The sequence below is a fragment of the Triturus cristatus genome, chromosome 1_2, assembly GCF_964204655.1.
Source record: "Triturus cristatus chromosome 1_2, aTriCri1.1, whole genome shotgun sequence".
NCBI lineage: Eukaryota > Metazoa > Chordata > Amphibia > Caudata > Salamandridae > Triturus > Triturus cristatus.
The window spans coordinates 114,193,048-114,216,998 of NC_140580.1; the positions used below are offsets into that span (position 1 = coordinate 114,193,048).

A 23,951-nucleotide genomic window follows, 5' to 3' on the forward strand; every position below is an offset into this window, starting at 1 on the left:
CTAAGAATGAATTAAGGAGTAGAGATGTATGAAATTCGCATAATTTGCTGTTGCGTGATTACTCAAAAATTCTAGACAATTATGCATAATAATGCAAAATTCAAAACTGGCATTTAGCGCTATGTTTAAGCTCGAAAAGTGTCAAACGCTATCGTTTAGCTTGAAATATGCCCGACGCAATGGCACATTTCAAGCAAAAAAAGCACAAAAAACACAAAGCGTGCAGAAGGAGTCGCTTGCATTGTTGCTGCGTGGGTGCGCTGTAGGCCTCGAAGGGCATGCAGTAAGACGATGTACTGTAATATGGTATTTTCACATAGCAAGCTAACACAGAATTGCCTGGTTTAGGCCCCTGTAACAGAAACGTCCCCCGGCCTTTTAAGCATCAGGCTCTTCTGGGCTCACAATCCTTCCCCGCCCTTCGTGGATCTCCCACCCCTGACGCTGATATTATTGTAGTGTTTGCTTCACCCTGACCGATGTCACTTCGGGAAACAACCTTTACAATGCAACTATTACATCGCACTACACTTACAACGCAGGCATTACAACGGAACATCCTTTACAACGCATGACACTACAACGCATACCATTACAACGCATACCATTACAACGCATGACACTACATCGCATGTCACTACAACGCAGGCATTACAACGCATACCATTACAATGCATACCATTGGAGTTAGAATAGTAATTTTTAATCCCTACACTATCCAACACTTACCCTACTGTTGCACCCCCTGGAGTTAGAATAGTAATTTTTACCCCTAAACTATCCAATACTTACCTTAAATGCAGTGTAACAGTATACGTTGTAATGGTATGCGTTGTAAAGGTAGTATGCGATGTAATGGAATGCGTTGTAAAGGTAGTTTTTTAAAATGCGTTGTAGTGTCATGCGATGTAATGGAATGCGTTGTAGTGGATGTTGCGATGTAAAAATTGCGTTGTAAGTGCATGCGTTGTAAAAGTATGCGTTGTGACGTCATACATCCGTCACTTCACCAGCATGCACCATGTTTTCAGTGTGCAATAAACGCATTAAATACATTATATGGCTGTCAAACAGTGTGCAATAATACATTATTAGTTCAACTGGACTTTGGTACATTTTATGAATGTTTGTAAAGTAAGTAAAGTGGCATAAGTGAATGAAAACTTGCAATTTCTGTCGTTCCTTTAGTGTAATCGCATGTTCTTCACACTGAACTAATGCTCTAAAAACATATTTGAGGTTCACGTAGTGGAATATTTTGGAATACTTAGGACGCTTGTGCGCACGAAAAATCCACCAGTATGATGGATTCCTCACAGGTGCACATTTAGGGTTCTGAGTGAAAAGACGTGTAATGTACAATACCCAACCAGGGAAACGCATGTAAAACTGCTGTCAGTGGCAGAAGCCAGTGCCTTTCCCAAGTGGGAAGGGGCAGGAACACTCCTAATATTTCACCAAAAGGAGAGGGCAGCAAAAGCCCTTGTGCCAGTCTTGAAACTATTTATACTAGGTGGTTAGGTACTACAGCTGTTCTGTGCAAGGAGGGTGAAGGTTTCTGTTTTCTTCACTTCAACGAGCTGCAGGTGACTGCAGTGTGTTATGTTTCTACACAATGTAATCAGGTTCCTTGTCGTTCTTCTCTTGCAGCTGTTGACAAATACGAAGAACTGAGAGCAGAAAACTTGAAGACGAAAGATGAGGTCAGTGCTGACTCATGTGGGCCTTGTTTACTGTGTGCGACCTGGGGCGGAAGAGATACTAAATGTGTGTGTGTGTGGGGGGGGGGGGAAGCTAGGTCAGCCTTGGGGACCTCGATTGACCCTATAAACATTTTCCCAAGGTTTGTGAGCCTCAGACTCCTTTAAAAGTACATAGTAGTCACATAGTTTTGAAGTCAAATAGAAAGGCAGCCACATAGGCACAGTCTGCAAGTATGTTTTATTGTTCTTTACATTCTTCAAACGTGTTTAGGTTTCTGGGATGGTCGAGGTAAGTGATATTGGGGATCGTGGGTAGGTACAGGGAGAGGGCTTTTAGAGTTCTAGAGCGGACAGAGGTAAAAAGAGATACGGTGTTTTGAGGATTCAGGGGCAGGTAGAGATAAAGGAAGCTAAGCGTTTTTTGTGGTTCACGGGTGGGTAGAGGTAAAGGGAGTTAAGGGTGTTTTAGGTGAAGAAAGAATTAAAAGGGGTAAGGGGTTTAAGACAACAGAAATCATATAATAGTGAAGGGTTTCGGATTGGACTTTATGTGCTGAAAAGAAGACGATCTAAAATATTTCACATTCGATATTTTTAACTAGGGTTGGATAAAAAATATATAAGTGCAGCAGCAAGGCATCGTTTCATGTTTGGACAGTAAAAAAAATGGAAAATGTGTCCTAAAACTGCTGGAGAATGTTTTAGGCAAAATTCTTACATTTCTATAAGACTTTTGCAAAGCAGGAAACATGAGTAGCCACTGTAGCCAGCTGTTAATCAGACCTCCACAGCACAAGAGCATGTTGTCTTACATAAATTATTGCCAGCCACACATTGCAAAACCCTTTAATTTGTGTGTTTCCCCCCTTATCAGCATATTCTTTAAACAGTAAAAATAAGAAGACAGCACTATGTTCTAAAACGATCTTAATAATGCCTGAATGAGAATTAAAGTAAACAAAGACAGAAGGGCATGGTAAAAAAAAATATACGACATTCTAGTTATCATGTCCGGGCCTTTGCAGCATCTTTAAAACGTTGTTGAAAAATAGGTTGTGCCTTTGTATAATAACTTTCAAAATTAAAAAATAGAAACTATAAATTAATGTCCATGGATCATCCTGTTGGATATATTTTATTATAATCTTCAAAGTTGATGCACCGTGTTACATATGATTTGAAACAAACGTGTTTCGCCCTTTATGGTGGGGGCACGCCTGGGACTTTTTCAATGCTGATATGCTATAATCCGTAACATTATCAAAATCACATATAATACACAACATTACATTCATGTTCATTATTTCCAACATAGTTTGTATAATGTCAAGATTAAACAATTGACACATGATTCGACAACATGCAGAAACAAACATACACAGAAACAAAAAGGGTAAAACATCAAAATGGTTTAACTTGGACATCTTCAAAGAAAAGAAAATCAGTCATATCCTCATCAATTAGTGAACAGGTAAGTGCTAAGTTACATAGTACATCCATAATAATATCCACCTATAGTGTATGCATTCTATCAAACTTAATGCATCAAAGTCCATCTTCTTGCAAAGAAACGTATTTGCCACTATTACTCAAAATTGTGAAAGAACCGTGTGGTGTTACAAAAAATGGACACAGGTGCCACCAGGGGAGCCGGTAGTGAAGGAAAACAAAAAGTTTCAGGTGAGAATGTCAGAAAAACATATTGTTTTAAAGAATTTGAGCTTAATGCCTAACCCATGACAGTATTTTTTTGTAATCTTCACTCTGTAGTCTAAAAGTAAAATAATAGAAAGATATTAGGCAAGGCTCCCACACTCGGAATTCCTGCCCAAAAATGTATTTCATGCTCAAAGTACTAAATCGATTGTCTGCGTTGCCCCGATTAATAGAGGAATAAAAGTAATCGAAAAAAATGCATGCGGTTGCGGGCAAAAATAGTAGTTGCGGTCCAGAACATGGGGGAAGAGAGTTATGCCTCCAATGAAAAGGGTGTAATATCGAATAGCAAGAAATCTGAAAGCCTTAATGCGTGAAAAAATGACCAGTATTTTAATATCCCAGCTGGCTCAAACATTAGGAAAATCACCGGAAGCCAGTATTTTATCCCATTATCAGTGCATACTTAAACAGTAATTATGCGAAGAAAGTACTTTAAAATATGTTCTTGAGCTGACTTCAGGACAGCTGACTGATAATTAAAGTGGGCAAAGACAGAAAGGCCATGTTAAAACCGAAAACAGACAATTTTATTTAAAGTTCCATTTAGGTTCTATGTCCAGGCCTTTGCAGAAACCTAAAACGTGAAAAGATGCCCGGCATTGTAACCCTAGTGCTGAAACGCTGCAGGTAGGTAATATGGCTCCAGCAACACAACCGGCCCCACCTACGTAACCTTTGTGAAAAGGCCCGGTGATCTATAAGCCCAGAACATCCTATCCTACATACACTTATTTTTTTTTTTACTTGACGCTCTGAGCCGTAGGCCATTTGATGACGGTGAATGAGAGCTGGGCTGTTGTTGAACAGCTGATTCTCAGCTGGCGCAGGGTAAAGCATCAGGCAGAATGAGGCCACGCAATTCAGGTGGCGAGGTAAACAGGAACACGGCTGGTGTCTCTGGCAGGTTGGGCAGCATGAATGTATCATTCCAGGTTTGATGAGGTCCACATACTAGTCCACAAGAGGACAAACAAGTAAAAGGGAAGAGCAGGGTGGCCTCTGTGACGTCAGCTTCATTCTTTGACCATCAAACTGGTCACACACACTGAAGGCAGGTCATCAGGGCAAGAGTAGGGCCATTAAAGGTAGGGCTTTTGCTATCTAGAGGCCCAGCAAACCGTGGAGGTGAGTAGGGAAATTATTTTGTCTCCTCGTTCCCCCTCACTCTTGTCCCCTACGCCCCCTTATTGAAAAATCTGGTGGGCAAATAAATCCTCCACTTTATGCTCCCTTGTGTGCGATGTGGTCAGCTCCTGCATTTCCATGACTCTTGCTTTACCGTGCTTGGAGTGCAGGGAGTATCTCGTTGATAGCGGATACTTTCACTCAAATTGAGGAGAAAAAATAAAACTTGGAAAGTGTTGATTTGTCAGCATTCCCCTACAGAAAATCCCCGCGCCGGACAGGCTATGCCAGCTACAGTGTGGTGGGCTTTATGCCTATTGGTGCAATTTGTTAGCCATTTGTAAGTTGGAGCTTGAATCCTGACATGCACGCTCACTTTTATAGCTGGGTGTTGATTTAAGCACCATTAAGCTCGGATCTTATATTAATATGTAATAAAATATATTAAAATGTAATAAAATATATATATGTGTGTGTGTGTGTGTGTGTGTACATCTATAGCTGTCCTCCGTACAGCTGTGATGCTGTATGCGCCTAATCGAGGGGGTATCGGCAAAGTGGAGATGGCTCGCTCTATATGATTCACTCCCTTCCTGCTTCAAAGAACAGGCGCCAACACGCCCCATAAAACGCACAGTGCATAAATTTGAACTTTGACTTCAAAGTGACAATTTAATGCCATATATTATATACAATATACTATCTCATAATCCAGTATTGAAATACCTATTGCACATTTATATAATCAACAATAGTTCAAACCCATTGATTTCTACTCATTGCATCATAGAAAATGCATGAAAATAAATACAATTATACTCATATAGTTACTGATCATACACTTTTTGTCTGATTTCTACTTTCAGTATAATCATAAATATAGAAATATATTTTAAATAGAGAGTAGGCACCCAGTTATACAAATGTTCAATATTAAGGAAAAAATGTTGCGAACAGTGAGGTATTAAGGTGTTTTCTGTTAAATGCATTTTAGCACTGTGCACTTTATTTGGTGCATGCAATATGAAAACATACAAAATGTTTTCTATGTTTATGATTGTTGTAAACACTTATAAAAGAAGGAAAAAATTGCATCCCTTTGTGTGAGCAAGGCTGTTACTGCGACCGACACGCATTACGGCAGACTGCCAATAAAGATTTTCTTTTGTGCATGAAGCTTCGGAGAGAGTCGGCGCATGTTTCTTGAAGCGGAAGGGAGTGAAGATATCTTTCTTTGTATATCTATATCTCCATATGTATATATTACCTACTGGTGGTCACCAGTAGGTGGTTGTAGTTAGGACTTGATTTGTATTAAAAATTTGTTTTTTGTTGCCTATATCTTTGGTGCCGGTTAACAAATGTTCACAAAATGTTCCCAAACAATATGACACTCACTTCACCTTGTGTCTGAAAGTTTTGGGGAGGCCCGTCATATGGGGGTTGAGAAAAAAAGGGGGGGGGGGTGAGAAAGGGTGGGGGGTCCCAAGACGCATTTTCGACATGTTAATTCCCATAGGAGTTTTGAACACGGCTACAGCCCAAACCACTGGACGAGATTACACTAAATTTGGCTGGAAGATAGATTTTGATCCGCAGATCACGCTTTTTGTGATTTGGTGTAAATCAGTTCAGTAGGTTTGGAGATATTAATCAAAATCCGAATTTGTATATATAGGGACACGGATCCTCTGCGGATCCACCTGCGGGAAATCTGCGGATCCCGTGCCAAAGAAAAGTCATGATAGGCTGGCTGCACCTTCACAGAAAATTTGCAGCCACCATTTTGTTTGTCGGGAAACGGTCCCCGGGACTGAAAACTTCTGTGCCAAGTGAACAAAGGGGTCAGGGTAGAGATAACTTGATCCCATGGGTGTGTTAGAAGGGTCACAAAGGGACCCATAAAGGCCATTAAGTTGCCTTATAACATGTTTTTCTGAACGTGCGGGAATCCGCGGTTCTCCTGCTGTGCTCAGCGCGACCTCCATCCTCTGTGGAGCCGCGAATCCTGACACATCTAATCAGAGGCCCTCCCCTTTGTCCACCACTCTGCATACGTGCCTCTTGGGACACTACTGATTGAGAGATGAAGTCCCCTTATATGCTGAGGGTTCTGGGGGTCAAGAACCCCTCCTGCTACCTACAGTAAGTCCCACACAGCAGAAGTGCTCAGTGTCGTTGGAGGCCCGTCTCCTTTTTCCACCACTCAGCATATGCACCTCTTAGCGCACTACTTGTTGGGACATGAAGTTCCCTTGTATGCTGAGGGTCCTTGGGGGCCAACAACCCCATCTGTTACCTCCAGTAAGTCCCCCACAGCGGGATTGCTGAGAGGTCGTCAGAGGCCGCGCCCCCTTTCTCCACCACTGCAAATGAACCTACTGGCGCACTACTTGTTGGGGATGACGTCCCCTTGAATGCTGAGGGTACTTGGGGGCCAAGAACCCCTCCTATTAGCACCAGGAAGTTCCACACAGTGGGATTGCTGAGAGCTTGTCAGAGGCTCCACCCCCTTTATCTAGCACTCTGCAATCATGCCTCCTGGTGCACTACTAGTTGGGGGAGGAAGTCCCCCTGGATGCTGAGGATCGTTGGGGCCAAGAACCCCTCCTGTTTCCACCAGTAGGTTCCACACAGTGGGATTGCTGAGAACTCATTTACGACCCTGCCCCCTTTAGCCACCCACTGTTCAGACCCATATAACCACACACACACACCCATAAAGCCACTCACAAACCCACTCACACACCCACACAGCTACTCACACACCCAGTCACAGACCCATACATCCACTCACAAACCCACTCTACAACCTGCACAGCCACTAACACACTGATTCTGAAAGGTTAGAGGTTATAGTTAGGAAATACAATTTATAAAACCTGTGAAATTCACTTAATAAGCCAAAGGTTACAGGAACGTTATAGTTGGACAAAAAAACTAAATAAAAAAACGAATTAAATTTCAGTATGCCTAGTATTAAAAAAAACCCTAGTAATTAACAACAAAAAATATATATATATATATTACAGGGACATAATACTTTAGAAATAGAATTTGAAAAAACTCAGAAATTCACTGGGAAAAACAAAGATTATAGGGACTGTATAGTTAGGAAATAGCATTAAAAACCTTTAAAACTTCACTGAAAAAGCCAACAGTTATAGGGACTTTATAGATAAAAAAATAGAATATAAACAACCTTAGAAATTCACTGAAAAAAGCAAAGGTTTCAGGGACCTTATAGTTAGGAAATAGCATTTAAAAAACCTTAGCAATTCACGGAAAAAACAATGGTTACAGGGACGTTCTAGTTAGGCTGAGATTTCACTCATAACCATTGAAATTCAGCAGTTATAGTTACCTGTGCTAACTATAACTTACGCCCCGCAATGCACTGCTTATGACCTCACATATTACATCACTCATGACCTGGTCAGTGACATCACTGATGACATCACTGATGGCATTATCCACAGAACCACTCACACACCCACACAACAGCTTATAAACTGCCTCAAAAACGCATACAACTTCGCACACACACTCACTGATCCATAAAACCACTCACCCATACAGCCACGCACACACGCACACACCCATACAGCCGCTCACACAGCCACTCACTTCTCATACACCTACTCACACAGCCACTCACTCACTCTACAGTCACTCACACACCCACTCACTTACCCGTAAAGCTACTCACACACCCACTTATTCACCCATACAACCACTCACACATACAGCCTCTCAACAGAGCCACTCACTCACCCATACAGCCACTCACATAAACACTCAGTCTCTAATACAGCCACTCAGATAACCAATCTGTTAATCAAACACCAACACAAACATCCGCTCAGTTGCCCATACTGCCACTTACACACAGTCACTCACCCATACAGCCACTCACACAGGCACTTAGTCACCAATAGACACTCACATATCCACTCACAGACCCATGCAGCCACTCACACAGCCACTCACTCACCCATATAGCCAGTTATGCTCCCACTCACTTACCAATACACACACACACAGTCAGTCTTCCATAGAGCCACTCACCCATGCAGCTACTCAGTTACTAGGGGTGGGCGGAATTTGCGTAATCGCGTTACGCAAATCTCCGCGAAACGGTAAAAAATCTCCGCGAACACGCAGAAATTCCGCGAACACGCGGAATTGCTTGTTCGCGATATTTTTTTCCTGTTCGCGATCGCTGTTTGCGTGCTCGGGGTGAAATATCTCGCGAACACGCATATTGAGAACGCGAACAAGCAAAAAATTTCGCAAAGTCGCGGAACGCAGATTTTTGGGCAATTTCGCGTTCTCCGCGGAACGCGAAATTACCCAAATTCCGCAAATTCCGCAAATTCCGCGAACGGAACGGAATTTATCGCCCAGGCCTATCAGTTACCCACTCATTCATCAGTACAGCCAGTCGCATAGCCACTCCCACACCCATACAGTTACACACCCGCTTATTCACCCATACAGGTACTCACACACCCACCTATTCACCCATACAGGTACTCACACACCCACTTATTCACCCATACAGCCACTCACACACCTACTTATTCACCCATACAGCCACTCACACACCTATACAGCCACTGAAACGTGGATACACACAGTCACACAGCCACTCACATAAAATATGTTAGAAATATTATCACTCATTATTAGTTCATAAGGTATAGTCATTTAACTTTTTTTTTAGTAATTTAGTATATATGTTTGACACTCGCAATCAGTGGATGATGTCAACAGTGATGTAATTTGAGATGTCATCAACGATGTCACTGACCATATCAAGAGTGATGTAATATGTGAGGTCATACAGTGCATTGTGGGGGTGTAAGTTATAGTTAGCTCAGGTATTATAAGTGCGGAATTTTAATGGTTTTGTATGAGTGAAATCTGAACCTAACTATAAAGTCCCTGTAACCTTTGTTTTTTTCAGTGAATTTCTAAGTTTTTTTAACTCCTATTTCCTAACTATAATGTCCCTGTAAGATTTGTTTTTTTGTGTGTGTGTGTGTGTGTGTGTCTGTCTGTCTCCCCACTTTGGGCAGAACCGGGGACGACGGCACAGTGTCCACGTCCCTCCATACAGTGATGGACTGCACTTGTCAGCAGGTCACTATCCCTCCTGGTTTGTGTGGTGGTCCTCAGCTGCCGATCCCTCGGTAAGTTCAAAGTGTTGCCACCGTTGCCTCTGATGCTGAGAACACTTAGTGGAAGGGTCCCTCCTGCGTGCCATAGGCAAACACGCAAAACATAAACAGGAAATCTTCTCATTGTTGAAAAGGATGAGAGGGACACAGCGGAGCACGGTGAGGCATCTTTGTTTTTATCTGTGGCATGACGTGTTTCAGACGAATCCTTTCTCAAATGCCAAATGTTTAAAATGATGGATAGACTGCTTGAATGTCTTATAGTAGTCCCGCCTTATCTTCGAGTGAAGGGAGCACACCTGACCCACATACATGTTGGAACCGCCCTTGCAGCTTGGAATGGAAAAAATGCATTTCCCATAGTGCAGCTCGTTGTGCAGCCTGGGCAGGAGATCCCTGTGGCCTGAAATTGAATTACTCAGTGGGGAGCTAATTCGGAGCGTTGGACAGGTGGAATGCATCCCAAATGGTGGGAAATCACTTCATTAACCAACTATATAGAAGTCAATAGAGTACCCAGGGGACTCAGAATCGCCATGATTCCAACCTATGAGAACCCAAATCCGGAATTACTGAAGGAATGGTCATCATTTATGGCCAAAACTTGCAAAGGCATGTTGGAGATGCTGGTCAAGTATGCCAAAATTGATTTGGAGACTACTAGGAAGGAACTATTAGAACTTGGACAAGATCTGGAAAAGTTTAACACCGAAAAAGCTGTTATTTATTTTCAGAAACAATTGGTTGGCAAATTAAAGACCTATGAAGACACCATTAAAGCCAAGAAACAGAGAAAATTCCTGCGGGACAAAAAAGATTATGCCGAAGGTCGCATTCTGACATATGCGAAACGCTTCGACTGGGCACAGAGGAATTTACATATCATTCAACGACAAAGACAACAAGAATTAGTATCGACTGGTTCCAGCTCAGAATTAAGTTTGGATACAGAAGCTCAAAGTATCCCTTTAGGTGCATGTCCCCTAACCTTCTTGCACGAGTTCCAAATTCTGAAACAAAGGAAGGATCAGGAAGAGAGACCACAAACCAAGAGAGGAAGGGGAAAAGGAAGAGGCGCCAAAAGAGGGAGAGGAGCAGGAATAAGAAAAGACTCCGACTAAAGAACAGACGTGGTGGCAGGATTAAATCGATATCACTACTATCTAACGCAGATGAACAGACTAACAAATCAGTGATTAATCTGTCCTCGAGAGATATCACAGCGGAAGAAGTAGCACTACTACAATTAGGGCTTTCTTTCTGCCCCACGACGGATATCAATTTTGTGAACACACGAATTGATCTGTTCCTATATATCCGCAAGTTGAAGCTTATGAAGATTTATAAAATAAACACCAAATCTAAAACACTGAGAATGGGCTGTGCACTAGGAGAAGATGATCTTAATCTCAATATTGAGGATGCTAATCTCATTATGAATTTATATCAAATGAAGGAAGATGTGACGGACCTGTCTGTCAAAGAGAGAAGCAGGATACTTATTAATGCAGGATGCAGACCAGATGCCACATACTGTACAGGCCTAAGACCGAAGTCTAAATTTAACCCAAATGTCCCGCATGATAATATTGAGACTTTCAACCAAACCATGATTTGGGAAATTAACAAACTAAAGGAGCAGAGGATCAAAAGAAAAGAAGATAATCTAACCAAAACACAAAGGAAAGCTCTGAGAGCTCTTTCGAATGACACCAGTATAATAATTAAACCCTCGGATAAGGGGGGTAACGTGGTTGTGATGGACGTTTCCCAGTATAATCAAGAAGCGTTCAGACAATTGAATGATACCTCGTGTTATGAGGAGATAAACTGGGGGACTTACAAAGCCTCAATTACTGACTACCACACATTGCTAGAGGGTTGGTGGATGGGTGGGTTATTGTCTGCAGATGAATTTGCTTTCTTGAAAACTGAAAATCCACGTATTCCATGCTTTTACTTACTGCCCAAAGTTCACAAGCACCCCACTAGACTACCGGGAAGACCAATCGTATCATCAAATGGAGGATTATTGGAAAATACCTCAATCTTCCTAGATCTTTTTCTTGCGCCTCATGTCATCAAATTAAGATCATACTGCAGGGATAGTACTGATTTCCTACGCAGAATACATGACATCACTTGGGAAAGTAACTATCATATGATAGCATTGGATGTATGTTCCATCTATACGTGCATAGACCAACAAAAGGGTGTAGAGGCCTGCATGTACTTTCTAAAACAGAGACATATATCATTATGGGAACACACTCAAATGTTGAAGAGGATGATGCTCTTCTGTCTAGAGAAAAATATGTTCATTTTTGGAAAAACACTGTATCGCCAAAAGTCCGGTACAGCAATGGGAACATCTTTTGCGCCCAGCCTAGCGAATCTCTTCCTAGGGTGGTGGGAGGAATGTATTGTATGGGTGGACGAGAATGAGAAATATATACCACACATCCCAATCTGGATCAGGTATATTGATGACCTGTTCCTGATTTGGGATGGACCTCTAGATTTGGCACAAGAATTCATAAATAAATTGGGGGACAATGACCTAAATTTGTCATTTACTCATTCCATCAGTACCTCACACTGTGAATTTCTGGATGTAGCCGTTAATATAGAGGACAATCGGATAGTAACCACTCTTTTCTGAAAAGAAACCTCAGGGAACACCCTGCTTCACGCAAACAGTAACCATCCTGTACCACTTCGAAACAGTATCCCCTTTGGTGAGTTCCTTCGGGCTCGAAGGAATTGCAACACGGAAGGTGGTTTCTCCAAAGAAAAACGTACCATGGAGATGAGATTTGAACAAAGAGGCTATTTGCCGAATGTGATTTCCACGGCAATCAAAAAAGTTGAGAATATCTCACGTAATGAGGCGCTTTTTTCCTCACGTAAGAAAAGGGACAAAGGGACAGCGATACCTAGGCTGCTTACCACCTATAATAGCAGATCCAACACTCTAAGGTACATAATGAAAAAACATTGGGGATTACTTGAATCTGACCCCGTAATTGGCACTGATATAGGCCCCACTCCTCTAATAACATACAAAAAATCTAAGTCTCTTAAAGATCAACTTGTGCATAGCTATCAGAATACTCCGGATAATATCACATGGCTGGGAACTGCAAAGGGATTCAAAAAATGTGGCTCTTGTAAGGCATGTGAGCATAGCAAAAATCGTGACAGTTACATCGTAGGGAAAAACAGAAAAATTATCAGTAAATTTATAACCTGCACCAGTGACTACTATCTATGTCCTGGAATGCCCCTGCGGTATGAATTATGTGGGCAGTACAAAATTACAGCTTAAGACCCGCATCTTGCAACACATGAGAGCCGTGACAAATATTGACCTCAACTACCCCGTAGCGAGGCATTACCAGGCTAAACATCAGAGCAATGCCAAATTGATTAAGTTTTACGGCATTGATAGGATCCTATCACTTCCAAGAGGGGGAGATCGTGAGAAACTTCTAAGGATCACTGAATCCAAGTACATTATCGAACTCAACACCAAAATCCCTAATGGGATGAATTACGGTGAAGAACTGGCCACCCACATAGGGGTATAGATACTGTTTTTTTTTCCCCTCCCTCTTCCTTCGACATGTTCTTCCAATCTGAATATAGTATTTTAACACCCCTTTTTTCTTTTTAAGTACCGGAGTCAAGGGCAGAATCATTATTATGACTTTTCTGATGGAATTATTTGATTATGGATTCATGGATTAATTGTGTGATCACTAGCTAGGCTTAGCGGAGTGATGTATACATACTGCCCTAACTAATCGGTTAAACATATATATATTTTTTACGTTTCACTGGGTGCATTCATTAGTATAGATAAATCTTGGATTAATAGGGTTTCCTTCACGAACAGTTGCTGACCCTCGCCCTTGAGTACCCCCCGCCTTTTAATGGTGTATATTGTGTAGACACAGTGGTAGGAGAGATATATCACTGATATAAATCGTTGAACTGTTTCTGCAAAATTTGAAACTTAGATATATTGCTTATCAAGAAATTATGAAATGTGTTTAAAGGACCAGATGATGTTTAGGCATTGGCCCTTCATAAAGACACGCGTAATTGGAAAACGTTTGTGGGATCACACCATATGCACTGGCCGGCAAAATGAATAGAGTTCGGGTACATTACCCGGTCACGAGTTGAATTGTTCCAATTGTAAAATATATGGAGTTGAGCAATTGCATAACATAGTGTGGGTACATTACCCTTGCATATGCAGCACCTCTGTTATTTAACAAGGCTACGAAAATGAATTGTCGCTGTATTGATGAGATAATTCTTTATTTATAGGCGGAAGTGTGATCTGATAATGTCTTTCCAATGCGAATTTGATTTTCATTTTATTTTGGTCATTGAAGCAATCGTATTCTTGTGATTATTAACAATTATGGGTTGTCAAATAAGCATTATTAGTGATGTTACGAAATTTGAACAAATTTAAATCTGGCGATAATATTTCTTCACTATCTATCAACCATGACCTGTATTTTTTTTTTTTTGAAACCGTTTATTACAAGTCTTAAGAGTATACAAGTATGGGCCTACAACCTTCCGGCCGGCCGCTAGCAATGATAGGAACATACGACATACATTTATGGAACACGTGGTGTTACGGAGGAGCATTTCTCAGGAGGTAACAACGTCAAAAGCCACATCATCCAGACCCCATTATACGGTTTCATTTTAAATTAAGAACAACAAGAAAACCACACCCACAAGGCAACCCACAATCGGAAATAGCAGCACGTGCTCCCCTAGAGGGGGGATCCCAACTATCCACAGAAGTCTAAAGAGGGGGAAGAGAACAGAGCGAGGACTGGGGGAACCCAATGCCCGGCAGCGGGGGAATGAGTCGGCTAAGGGGATGGGGCTGGCGAGGTATCAGGCAGCAACGGTGGTGCACAGATACCCCCGCGGTAGGCGTTCCAGGGGCCCCATACTTTCACCCATGTCCCAGGCTTACCCCTCGCCACATACACCACCTTTTCTCGAAACATGCACCAGTCCATGTGTTCTTTCCAGGCCGAGACCGTCGGGGGCCTCTGGGATCCCCACAGTTGAGCAATATCACGCTTGGCTATCATATATCCCAGAGTCACCCACCACGTCTGCGGCGCCGAGTAATCAGTCGGTTCCCACACATTCAACAGGCATCTCCTCGCTTCAGGCAACAGCGCCACATGCGTAACCAGTCGCAGCACCTCATGTACACCACGCCAGAACCCTTCCACCTCCGGGCACTCCCACAAAATATGCAGAAAGGTCCCCAAAGCACCACACCCACGCTTACACAACCCATCTCCAGCATAGCCCATACGCAGAAGCTTTGGCCCCGTCATGTAGACCCGGTGGAGTATCTTGAGCTGGACGAAGCGAAGGCGAGCCGGTATGGCCACCTCCTTCGGGGAGGCCACCGCGGAGGTCCAGTCCTCGTCGTCCAACTCCAGCCCGTCGGCAACCCAAGCCGCACGAAGGGCAGTCAACAGGCCCGAGCGGTCGTTTATCAGCTTTTTGTATATCAGTGAGATCGTGCTGTCCGGGACGTGCCCATCCAGCATTCTATCCTCCAGGGGGGAATATTCCGGGATGGAGGCAACGTCCGAGAAGACGGAGCCCAGCGCATGATGGACCTGCAAATACCGAAAGTATTCACTGCCCTGCAACTGAAATTCCGTCTGCAGCATATCGAACGTTTTAAATCCTCCCCTCGTCCAGAGATCCCCCACTTTACTGATACCTATTATGTCCCACTTCTCAAAGCCCTTAGAGGTCCACAGGGAACCTAACCGCTCAGACGCGTATAGTGGTGACGCCCGGGTCAAACGGTCCTTCCACTCCATAGCTGCATTGGCCGCGTGCCACACTTGCACCATGACACGCGTGGGGCCCGTCAGACGAGCGTCGGGCGCGCTAGAATAGAGCGCTCGATTGTAGTCGCCATCTGGCAGGAGCATCTTGTCCATTTCGAATGCCGGGTTTAAGACGGGCCCGTATAGGCCATGGTTAATTGCAGCGAGCTGGGAGGCCCAATAGTACCGTTTAATATCCGGGAGGGCAATCCCCCCGTCATACCATGGGAGCGTCAACTTCGCCAGGGCAATACGCGGCCTCCCGTCCCAGAACAGGCGGCGTTGCAGACTCTCCACCTCACGGAAGTAGCGCGCCGGGACTAAGTCCATAGTGTTCTGCAAAGCGTACAGGAAACGCGGCAGAGACATCATCTTGAACAATGCCGCCCGGCCGAGCGGCGAAAGCGGCAGGCGCCGCCAGCGTGCGACATCTACCCGCAGGCGCTGGAGGGGGGGAAGCAGGTTCCGTTCATACCGGGCCTCCGGGTCCAGAGTAATGAAGACACCCAGGTACCGAAATCCCTGCGGGGCGATCTGGATCGGACAGCCCCGCGGGAGAATAGGAGCCTCCCCAGAGAGAACATACACGCACGATTTAGCCCAGTTGATGACGAGACCGGAGTTACGACCGAATGAATGTAAAACATCAACCAGCACTATAAGTGATTTACGTGGGGAGGCTAGGTACAGAAGGATGTCATCAGCGTATAGGGATACGCGGTCCTCATACTCGGGGGTCCAACGGAGACCACGGATGGAAGGCTCCCACCGCAGCCACTCCGCCAGGGGCTCCAAGGCAAGCGCAAAAAGAAGCGGCGACAAGGGACAGCCCTGTCGCGTGCCCCGGCCCAGCTCAAACGGGGCCGATACTCTTCCGTTCACCACCACCTGCGCCAATGGGCCCGAATACAACAATTTGACCCAACTGATGAATCCTGGGCCAAATCCAAACTTCGCAAGCATCGCCCAGATGTATGGCCACTCAAGCGTGTCAAACGCCATGGTGGCGTCTAAGGACGCCAAAATGGCCGGTTCCCGTATAAATGGGACGCCCGCGAGCACCCCATGCAAACGCCGCAGGTTAAGGGCTGTGTTGCGATGGGGAATAAAGCCGGACTGGTCCTGATGAACCAGATCTCCCACCACACCGACCAGCCGATTGGCCAGTACCTTGGCGAGAATTTTGGGCTCCGCATTCAGTAGTGAGATAGGCCGATAAGAAGTAACCCGGTCCCGAGGTCTCCCTTCCTTGTGGATCACCACGATTGTAGCCAGACGCTGGTCAAGCGGGAGGGAGCCCAGCGAGTGGGCCGCCAGGAACATTGCGCGGAGGTGGGGCGCCAATGTATCCGGTCGCAACTTATACAACTCGATAGGGATACCATTCGGGCCCATGGCCTTGCCAGAAGCGACCGAGCGTATGGCGAGGGCGATTTCGTCGGAGGTGGGAGCGGCGTCCAGCGACACCCTGTCCTCCCCGGAAATGGACGGCAGCGCGATATCCCTGAGCAGGGCACGGGAATCCTCTTCAGAGCAAGAAGAGACCGGGGAATACACCTCGCGGAAATAATCCGCGAAACAGGAGACAATTTCTTCTGGCTCAGTTACACACACACCATTCGTTTTCTCAATCAGCGGGACCACACGATTCGCTCTCTCCTTTTTATCCAACCACGCTATCAGTTTACCAGCCTTATCACCCACATCATACAGTCGCCCCTGTTGCTCTCTACTAAGGCCCCTGGCCGCCTCCGTGACGAGGGCCCTATAAGCCGCTTGTTTGAGTTGGAGGACATGTAGTGCAGCATCCGTCACCCCATCTTCTACATTACCCTCCAACTCAGCTATTTCAGCCTCCACCCGGGTCACCTCCTCCCGCTCGCGCCTCCGGGCGTGGGAAATAAGGGATAGGGCCTCCCCTCTGAGTACTGTTTTGAAGGCCTCCCACAGGGAGATAGCCGAAGGCACTGACCCCACATTCTCATCAAAATAGCGCTGGAGGGATTTAATCAAGTCAGCGCGAATGGTGGGGTCGCGCAGGTACCAGGAATTGATTGGGACCACCCTGCTCTCACCCCTCGGAAAGACATCGAAATGTAACAGGAGCGGGGAGTGGTCCGAGATACCCCGTGCCAAATGGCGCACCTCCCCCACCCTCCCGACATAGGCCGCCGGGACAAGGACATAATCAAGCCGTGAGAGACTACCATGGGCCCCCGAGTGGAAAGTGTACTGCAGCTGCGTGGGATGTTTTAAGCGCCAGCAGTCCACCAATCCCAGTGTATCCAAGAGGCCGGATAGCCACGCCTGTGCCCGGGGGAGGTCCCTAGGGGGGTGACGATCCACAGTCCCAGAAACCACCGCATTGAAATCCCCCCCCACCACCAGAAGCCCCCCCGGAAGGCCAAGGAGGAGGCGCCCCAGGTCTGCAAAGGTGGTCGACTGCAACCCCGGTGGGACGTACACTGACACAAAGACAACCACTTTGCCCTCCATTCTCCCCACCAAGACAGTGTAACGTCCCCTATCATCGTGGAGCACCTCATCAATTGCTAACGGGAGCGAGTTCTTTACCATGATACCCACACCCCTTGAGCCTGACGTGAAGCCCGAGTGAGCCACGAGGCGGTAGCCACGCCGATTCATGGCACAGAAGGAATTGCCAATAAGGTGTGTCTCCTGCAGAAAGACTACATCGGGCGAGAGTCGCTTCAGAAACTGCAGGACCACACCTCGTTTGATCCTGTCCCCCAGTCCATTAACGTTCCAAGACAACAAAGTTAATTCCCTACCCCCCATCATACACAGAAACCATCATTCGTCCCCCCGAGAGCACATTAGAACCAACACAAAAAAAAGTTTGCCTTGTGATAATAACGAACAACACCCCATCCCTGCCCACCCACCCCAACAGAACTCCCCCCTCCCTGCACCCCTGCATGAGCCCAGACAGCCCCCCCAACGTGCAGTGTGCCTGTCGCCCCATAGATAGTTAAACTAACTAGACCCCCAGAGGAGGAGGGAGAACCCCCAAGAGACCCCACACAACCTCCATAGGAGGTGGAACTTAAGCGAACAGACGTATGGTCAAAAGTGGCATCATTTTTGTCCCGAGCGAGGCCTAATATTAGTCCCTCAGTCCTGATCCGGCGAGCCCTCTCCCCCCGCCGCTCCCCCCCCGCCACCCCGATCCCGATCCCCAGACAGAGTATCCAGCCAGTCCCCGGCCGCTTCGGGACGATCAAAAAAGTGCGTGCGACCATCCACCTCCACTCGCAGCTTAGCTGGGAAAAGCATGGCGTATTTGAGGTTTAGGTCCCGAAGACGGCGTTTGACACCGAGGAAGCTCAGTCTCTGCTTCTGGACCGCTGGGGTGAAATCAGGATAAAAATTAATGTCCATATTGTCAAGTCTAATCGGTCCCTGTAGTCTGGAGGATTGCAGGATAGCGTCTCTGTCCCGAAAATTAAAAATCCGGGCAATGAGAGGTCTCAGAGTGGCTCCGACCTTAGGCCTTCCCCCGGGAACCCTGTGGGCCCTCTCCACAGCAAAGAATTTACTCAGCCCCCGTGGCTGGAGATGGGTAACAATCAGGTCTTCCACGAAAAGGTCCGCCGCCGCCTCCTCACGTCCCTCAGGCACCCCGATGATACGGATGTTGTTCCTCCGGGCCCGACTCTCGGAGTCCTCCAGGCGGCGATCCATCAGCGCACTCGCCCGGGCAAGCCGGCGCACCTCCGTTTGTAGGGCCGCCACATCTGTCGTAAGGCCCGATGCGGTGTGGGCCAAAGAATCGACTCGGTCGTTGGTCTTGGAGAGATCGGCCCTTACCAGGCCAACATCCACGAGGACCGAGTCGATCTTCTGCGCCAGTGTATCAAAACGCTGGCCCACCGAGGCCTTCATCTCGGCGATGGCGCCCATGACATCCCGCAGAGTCAGATCCGTGGGCAGATCGGGGGCATCAGTAGGGCCCTCAGGGGACCTGCGTGGCACCTCGGGAGATCCCTTCTGGAGGGTATATCGGTCCATGCTGTTGGACTGATGGGCTGCGCCACGCCGGGTCGATTTTATCTTTGCCCGGTCACCATCTTGTTTCGTGGCCATGGTCCCAGTCTCCCGGTCGCACCAGCCACGTCGTGAAGGGCAGGCAGGCCGGTCCACGGGCTCCGGGGGGGTGCCACCCCAGATCTGCGGGGCGGATCACAGCCGGCGGGCAGGCAGGGTCCCCCGGCGAGGCCACACCAACACACAAAGCCCCGCAACCCAACCTCGCAGAGACAGCAAGGGGGGTGCGAAAGCGAAAGTGAAAGTGCGGGGTACGCGAGTCACCAAGCCCTGCCCGCCGCTGTTGTTCACTTTGTCACTGGATCGCCCCACAGCGCAAATCCGGGGTTCGGCTAGGAGAAGGCCGCAAACCTCAATCGGTGCTAAAGCCGGTGTCCGAGGTCCGATTTGGAAGCGGAAAACGGGTGCCACCTCAGCTCAGGCTCACCAACACAGTCCCCTCATCTGGGACAGGATATGTTCAGGATAGTCATAGGAGGTCGCGGAGGTCCTCGGGAGCCTCGCACCTACGCGGCCATCTTGGTTGCCGCTAGGCTCAAGTCATGACCTGTATTTCTAAGGGAATTGGGGCACAGGTCACTAACTTGACAAAGGCTTCGCCGAAACGCGTAGTTCTGTTCGTTTAACGCAATAAAAATTTATTGTGTTGTCCTTGGTGTGCCACTGGATTATTTTCTGGGAACTCTCAGATTTCATCCTGTTGGAAAGACATATATATATATATTCACTGAAAAAACCATAGGTTTCACACAAGTTATAGTTAGCTGTACATTTCACTCGTAAAAAACCAATGAAATTCCACGTTATAGTTAGTGCAGGCAACTATAACTCACGCGACCGCAATCCTCTGCTGATGCTAATACTGTATTTAGACACTTATTTGCCCATGTCTTCTTCCATGAAATTTGAGCTATACATATATTACAAATATTTTTTTTTCATAAAGACACATATGTCATTAACAGAGGATTGCACCGCGCGCCCACTTAACGCAGTTAGTGCCATGCACGCACGGTGGGCACGCGGTGCGCTACGATGGGCCATGTACGCACGATGCCCTTCGCGCACCGTCCGCACACGGATGACATATTATGCGCTTCGTTCATAAAGGTTTTCTATTAAATGTTCAATGTGCTTGCCTATGCCAGGCACAAAAGGTGCCCTACGGGCACCTTTGGCACACGGGGTAGGGAAAATGTGGATTTTGGTTTTTTTTATTTAATTTTTTACCGTACACGTACTGTAAGCGTAATCGGCGTTTTTTCGGGAAAAACAATATATATATTTTTAGGCCTTGGATGGCCTTCTGGCACACCATAACCAAGGCTAGGTGGTTAGGAGGTTTCTAGCCTGCCCCCTTTTTATGATATCCAACTTTGTTTTTCCTCCACCCCTCCGAGTGCGAGAGAGAAAATGGCGGCCGACACTTCCTGGTTTCGACCGATTCGAATGTTTACTAAGATCTAACAGCCAATCAGAATCGCGCTCGCGCACGGCACCGTACGCGTACGGTAAGCTTACGGTGCGCGCTCGGAGCGCGCTTACAGATATATATATTGATTTAAATGCTATTTTCTCAGGAACTACTGAACAGATTTACACCAGACCTACAAAAGGCACTTCCTTGACCTGAGGACTACCTCTCTGCCAAATTACAAGTAATTCTGTTCAGCCGTTAGGGCTGTAGCTGTGTCTAAAGGTCCTATGGAAAAATGCATGGGGAAAACGCGTTTTGGGACCCCCCTTTTTTCTCAGCCCCCGCTTGACGAATCCCCCCGAGACTTTCAGGGTAGGAGCGGAGCGTAGCGCCCCATTAGTTTTGAAAATTTCGCGAGGATTCGTCGACCGGTGCCAAAGTTATTCCAAATAGAATGTTGCGGATTTCCTATGGAAACAGGGTCCTAACTATAACTACCTACTGGCGACCGCCAGTAGGTAATATATATATATATATGTGTGTGTGTGTGTGTGTGTGTGTGTGTGTGTGTATATATATATATTTTTTATCCAAGAAAACATATCCGCCATAAGGCTGCTGCTCCCAAGGAGGGGGGGCACAAAGTATCTGGAGCGGACCTGATCACATATAATACACAAACATTCCAAATTGAAGTGATAATACACACACTCAGGGCTTGATGCCAAAAGAATTTATTATCAAAAGGACACCAGCATATTTAATGCGTTTCAGCCTTCCAGGTTGTGAACACACCTGCAAAAGGGGTATCTGCAAAATGTAAACGTCCATCAACTGGCAATTTATAGGTCGTTTCTTGAAAACGTTATTAGATGTATCATGTACCCCCTGAAGGGCAGGCAAGAACCCGCTTTTAGAGTGGAGGGGGAGTGACATCCGCAAACCTGGTAGACGTGTCAGGCTAATTGGTTTCTCCACAGGGAAAGCTATTTTTCCTTCAGATTAACAGCAAAACTTTCAAAATACAAGTTAATTTATATGCCACATGTAAGCATGCGAAAATGTGCACTTGATTGCTTTGTTTAAATGGTTAGCTCTGACGTAATATGGAATTAGTAAAACAAGATCTTAAGGTCGACTTTTGGGGAATCTCCTACTGCCGCCTTTTGCAGGGGGGAGCCTTGGAATCCTTTCTGAATTTCATGATCATCGGAAATGTACTGTAGCCATGAGTCTAGGGGTGTGTTTTTCCCAAATATGTTTTGAGAATTAGAGCGCTGGTATTTTTCTTAGTATCCGAATTAACATGTATTTGATTCAGCTTGGTTGTAAGCGAGGGAATGGAGAAATGTTTGTGAGTGCGGGAGTTCTGTTGGAAGCCTTCCATTATGGCGCCATTGTGTGAAACCATGAGCGAAGTCCAGCACGTGATACCCGGGAAGGTACATGGCGCGCATTTTTATCGCTCTTGAGTTCCAAAGAGGGCTGTTGAGGCACACCCTCACCAGTGCGCCCTTATTGGCAGGCATGCACAGTGTTATGTTTTGAATGCTATCAGGCCTTTTCCACAGTATGGAAGAGGAACCGCGTGATGTCCTGTACCTGCCCGGAGTTTGCTAGCAGTGTGCCTCGGCTTTGCAGGGATTTGTTTCATTCCGCGGGGATCCTTTTGTTTGTTGAAGGCGTGTTTTGCGTGGCCGAGAAACGACTCCTTCATAGTACAAAGTTTTATACACAATGGTACGCGTGCAAGGCCCATTACAAATGCCACTCTGCCAAGATGTGTAGTAAGGCTGTGCCCAGAAATATGTGAGCAATAGTTCAGCAAACGATGGTTGTTTTTTTATGGTCTCAAAACCAGTTAGGTGTGTTGTGGAATTTGTTTAATGGTACCACAAGTACATTACACCCAAGTGGTCTCTAGGCCCCTCTACTGTCCTTTCTCCCTTTGCTGTCCCCTACGAAGCCTTAGGTTGTGTAGGTGGCTGAGTAACAACTCCACAGACCCCCTCAATACTTTACAGGCTGGGCCAGTGGAATTATGCAGACGGGGTGGACCAAGTTATGCAGCAGGGTTTACTAAATTATGCGGCAAGAAAAGGCAAATTATGTTATGTAATGCTCCGCACTTTGCCATAGTTTTACCACATAACTTTTTTCTGTTTACACGTTAACATTACCTGGGCAAAGGTTTCACCTCATTAGTACCACTCTGACACCCAAATACAGCAATAAACAACAGAAGGATGACCAGTCCACCTTTACGAAGCCATTCCACTGCACAGCAACACGTGCTGCGCATTTTTGTAACTTTTGATCTGTTTGAGGTAGAAACTATTTTTTATTGTAAAAATCTGTTTATTATGCGGCAGATGGTGGATTATGTGGCAGCTGTGAAAAATCCATAATTATGCCGAAAATGCCTTGGCTGCAAAATAACATAATTTAGTGGTCCTGCGTACAGGGGGTAGGTTTCAATCCTAGTCTTAGTAGGTTCTTTCCTCCTTTTTAGATACCATTGAGTTGGATCACCAGATAATCTAGAAGAAGCCTTGGTATGAAAATGCAATTCGAGGCGTGTCCTAGTACCTTAAGCTTCTTCTTTTGCAGAATTAGAAATGCTGCTCAACTCTATGGACCCATTTCACATATTTGTTGCATGTAAATTCAATTTAGGTGTTTAAAATTGTCACTTTGCACACAGAAAATCCCAAACTAGATTCAAAGAATCCAGATTGGTGGGGTTTGCCATGTGCAAAGTTCATTTGCGAGTATGGCAATTTTATCAGTATAATGCAATTTTCGAATTTTCAAAGATGAGGGCGTAGGTTTTCAGCTT

General features: G+C 45.9%; 1 protein-coding gene across 1 annotated transcript in view; it reads left to right on the forward strand.

The window, feature by feature from the left end:
* SHTN1 (shootin 1) overlaps nt 1-23,951 on the forward strand; it is a 592,071-nt gene that overhangs the window by 50,681 nt on the left and 517,439 nt on the right. Inside the window, exon 2 of the mRNA XM_085603138.1 lies at nt 1,651-1,703. Coding sequence (XP_085459264.1) covers nt 1,651-1,703 — 53 coding nt within the window. The remainder of the gene's footprint in view (nt 1-1,650; nt 1,704-23,951) is intronic.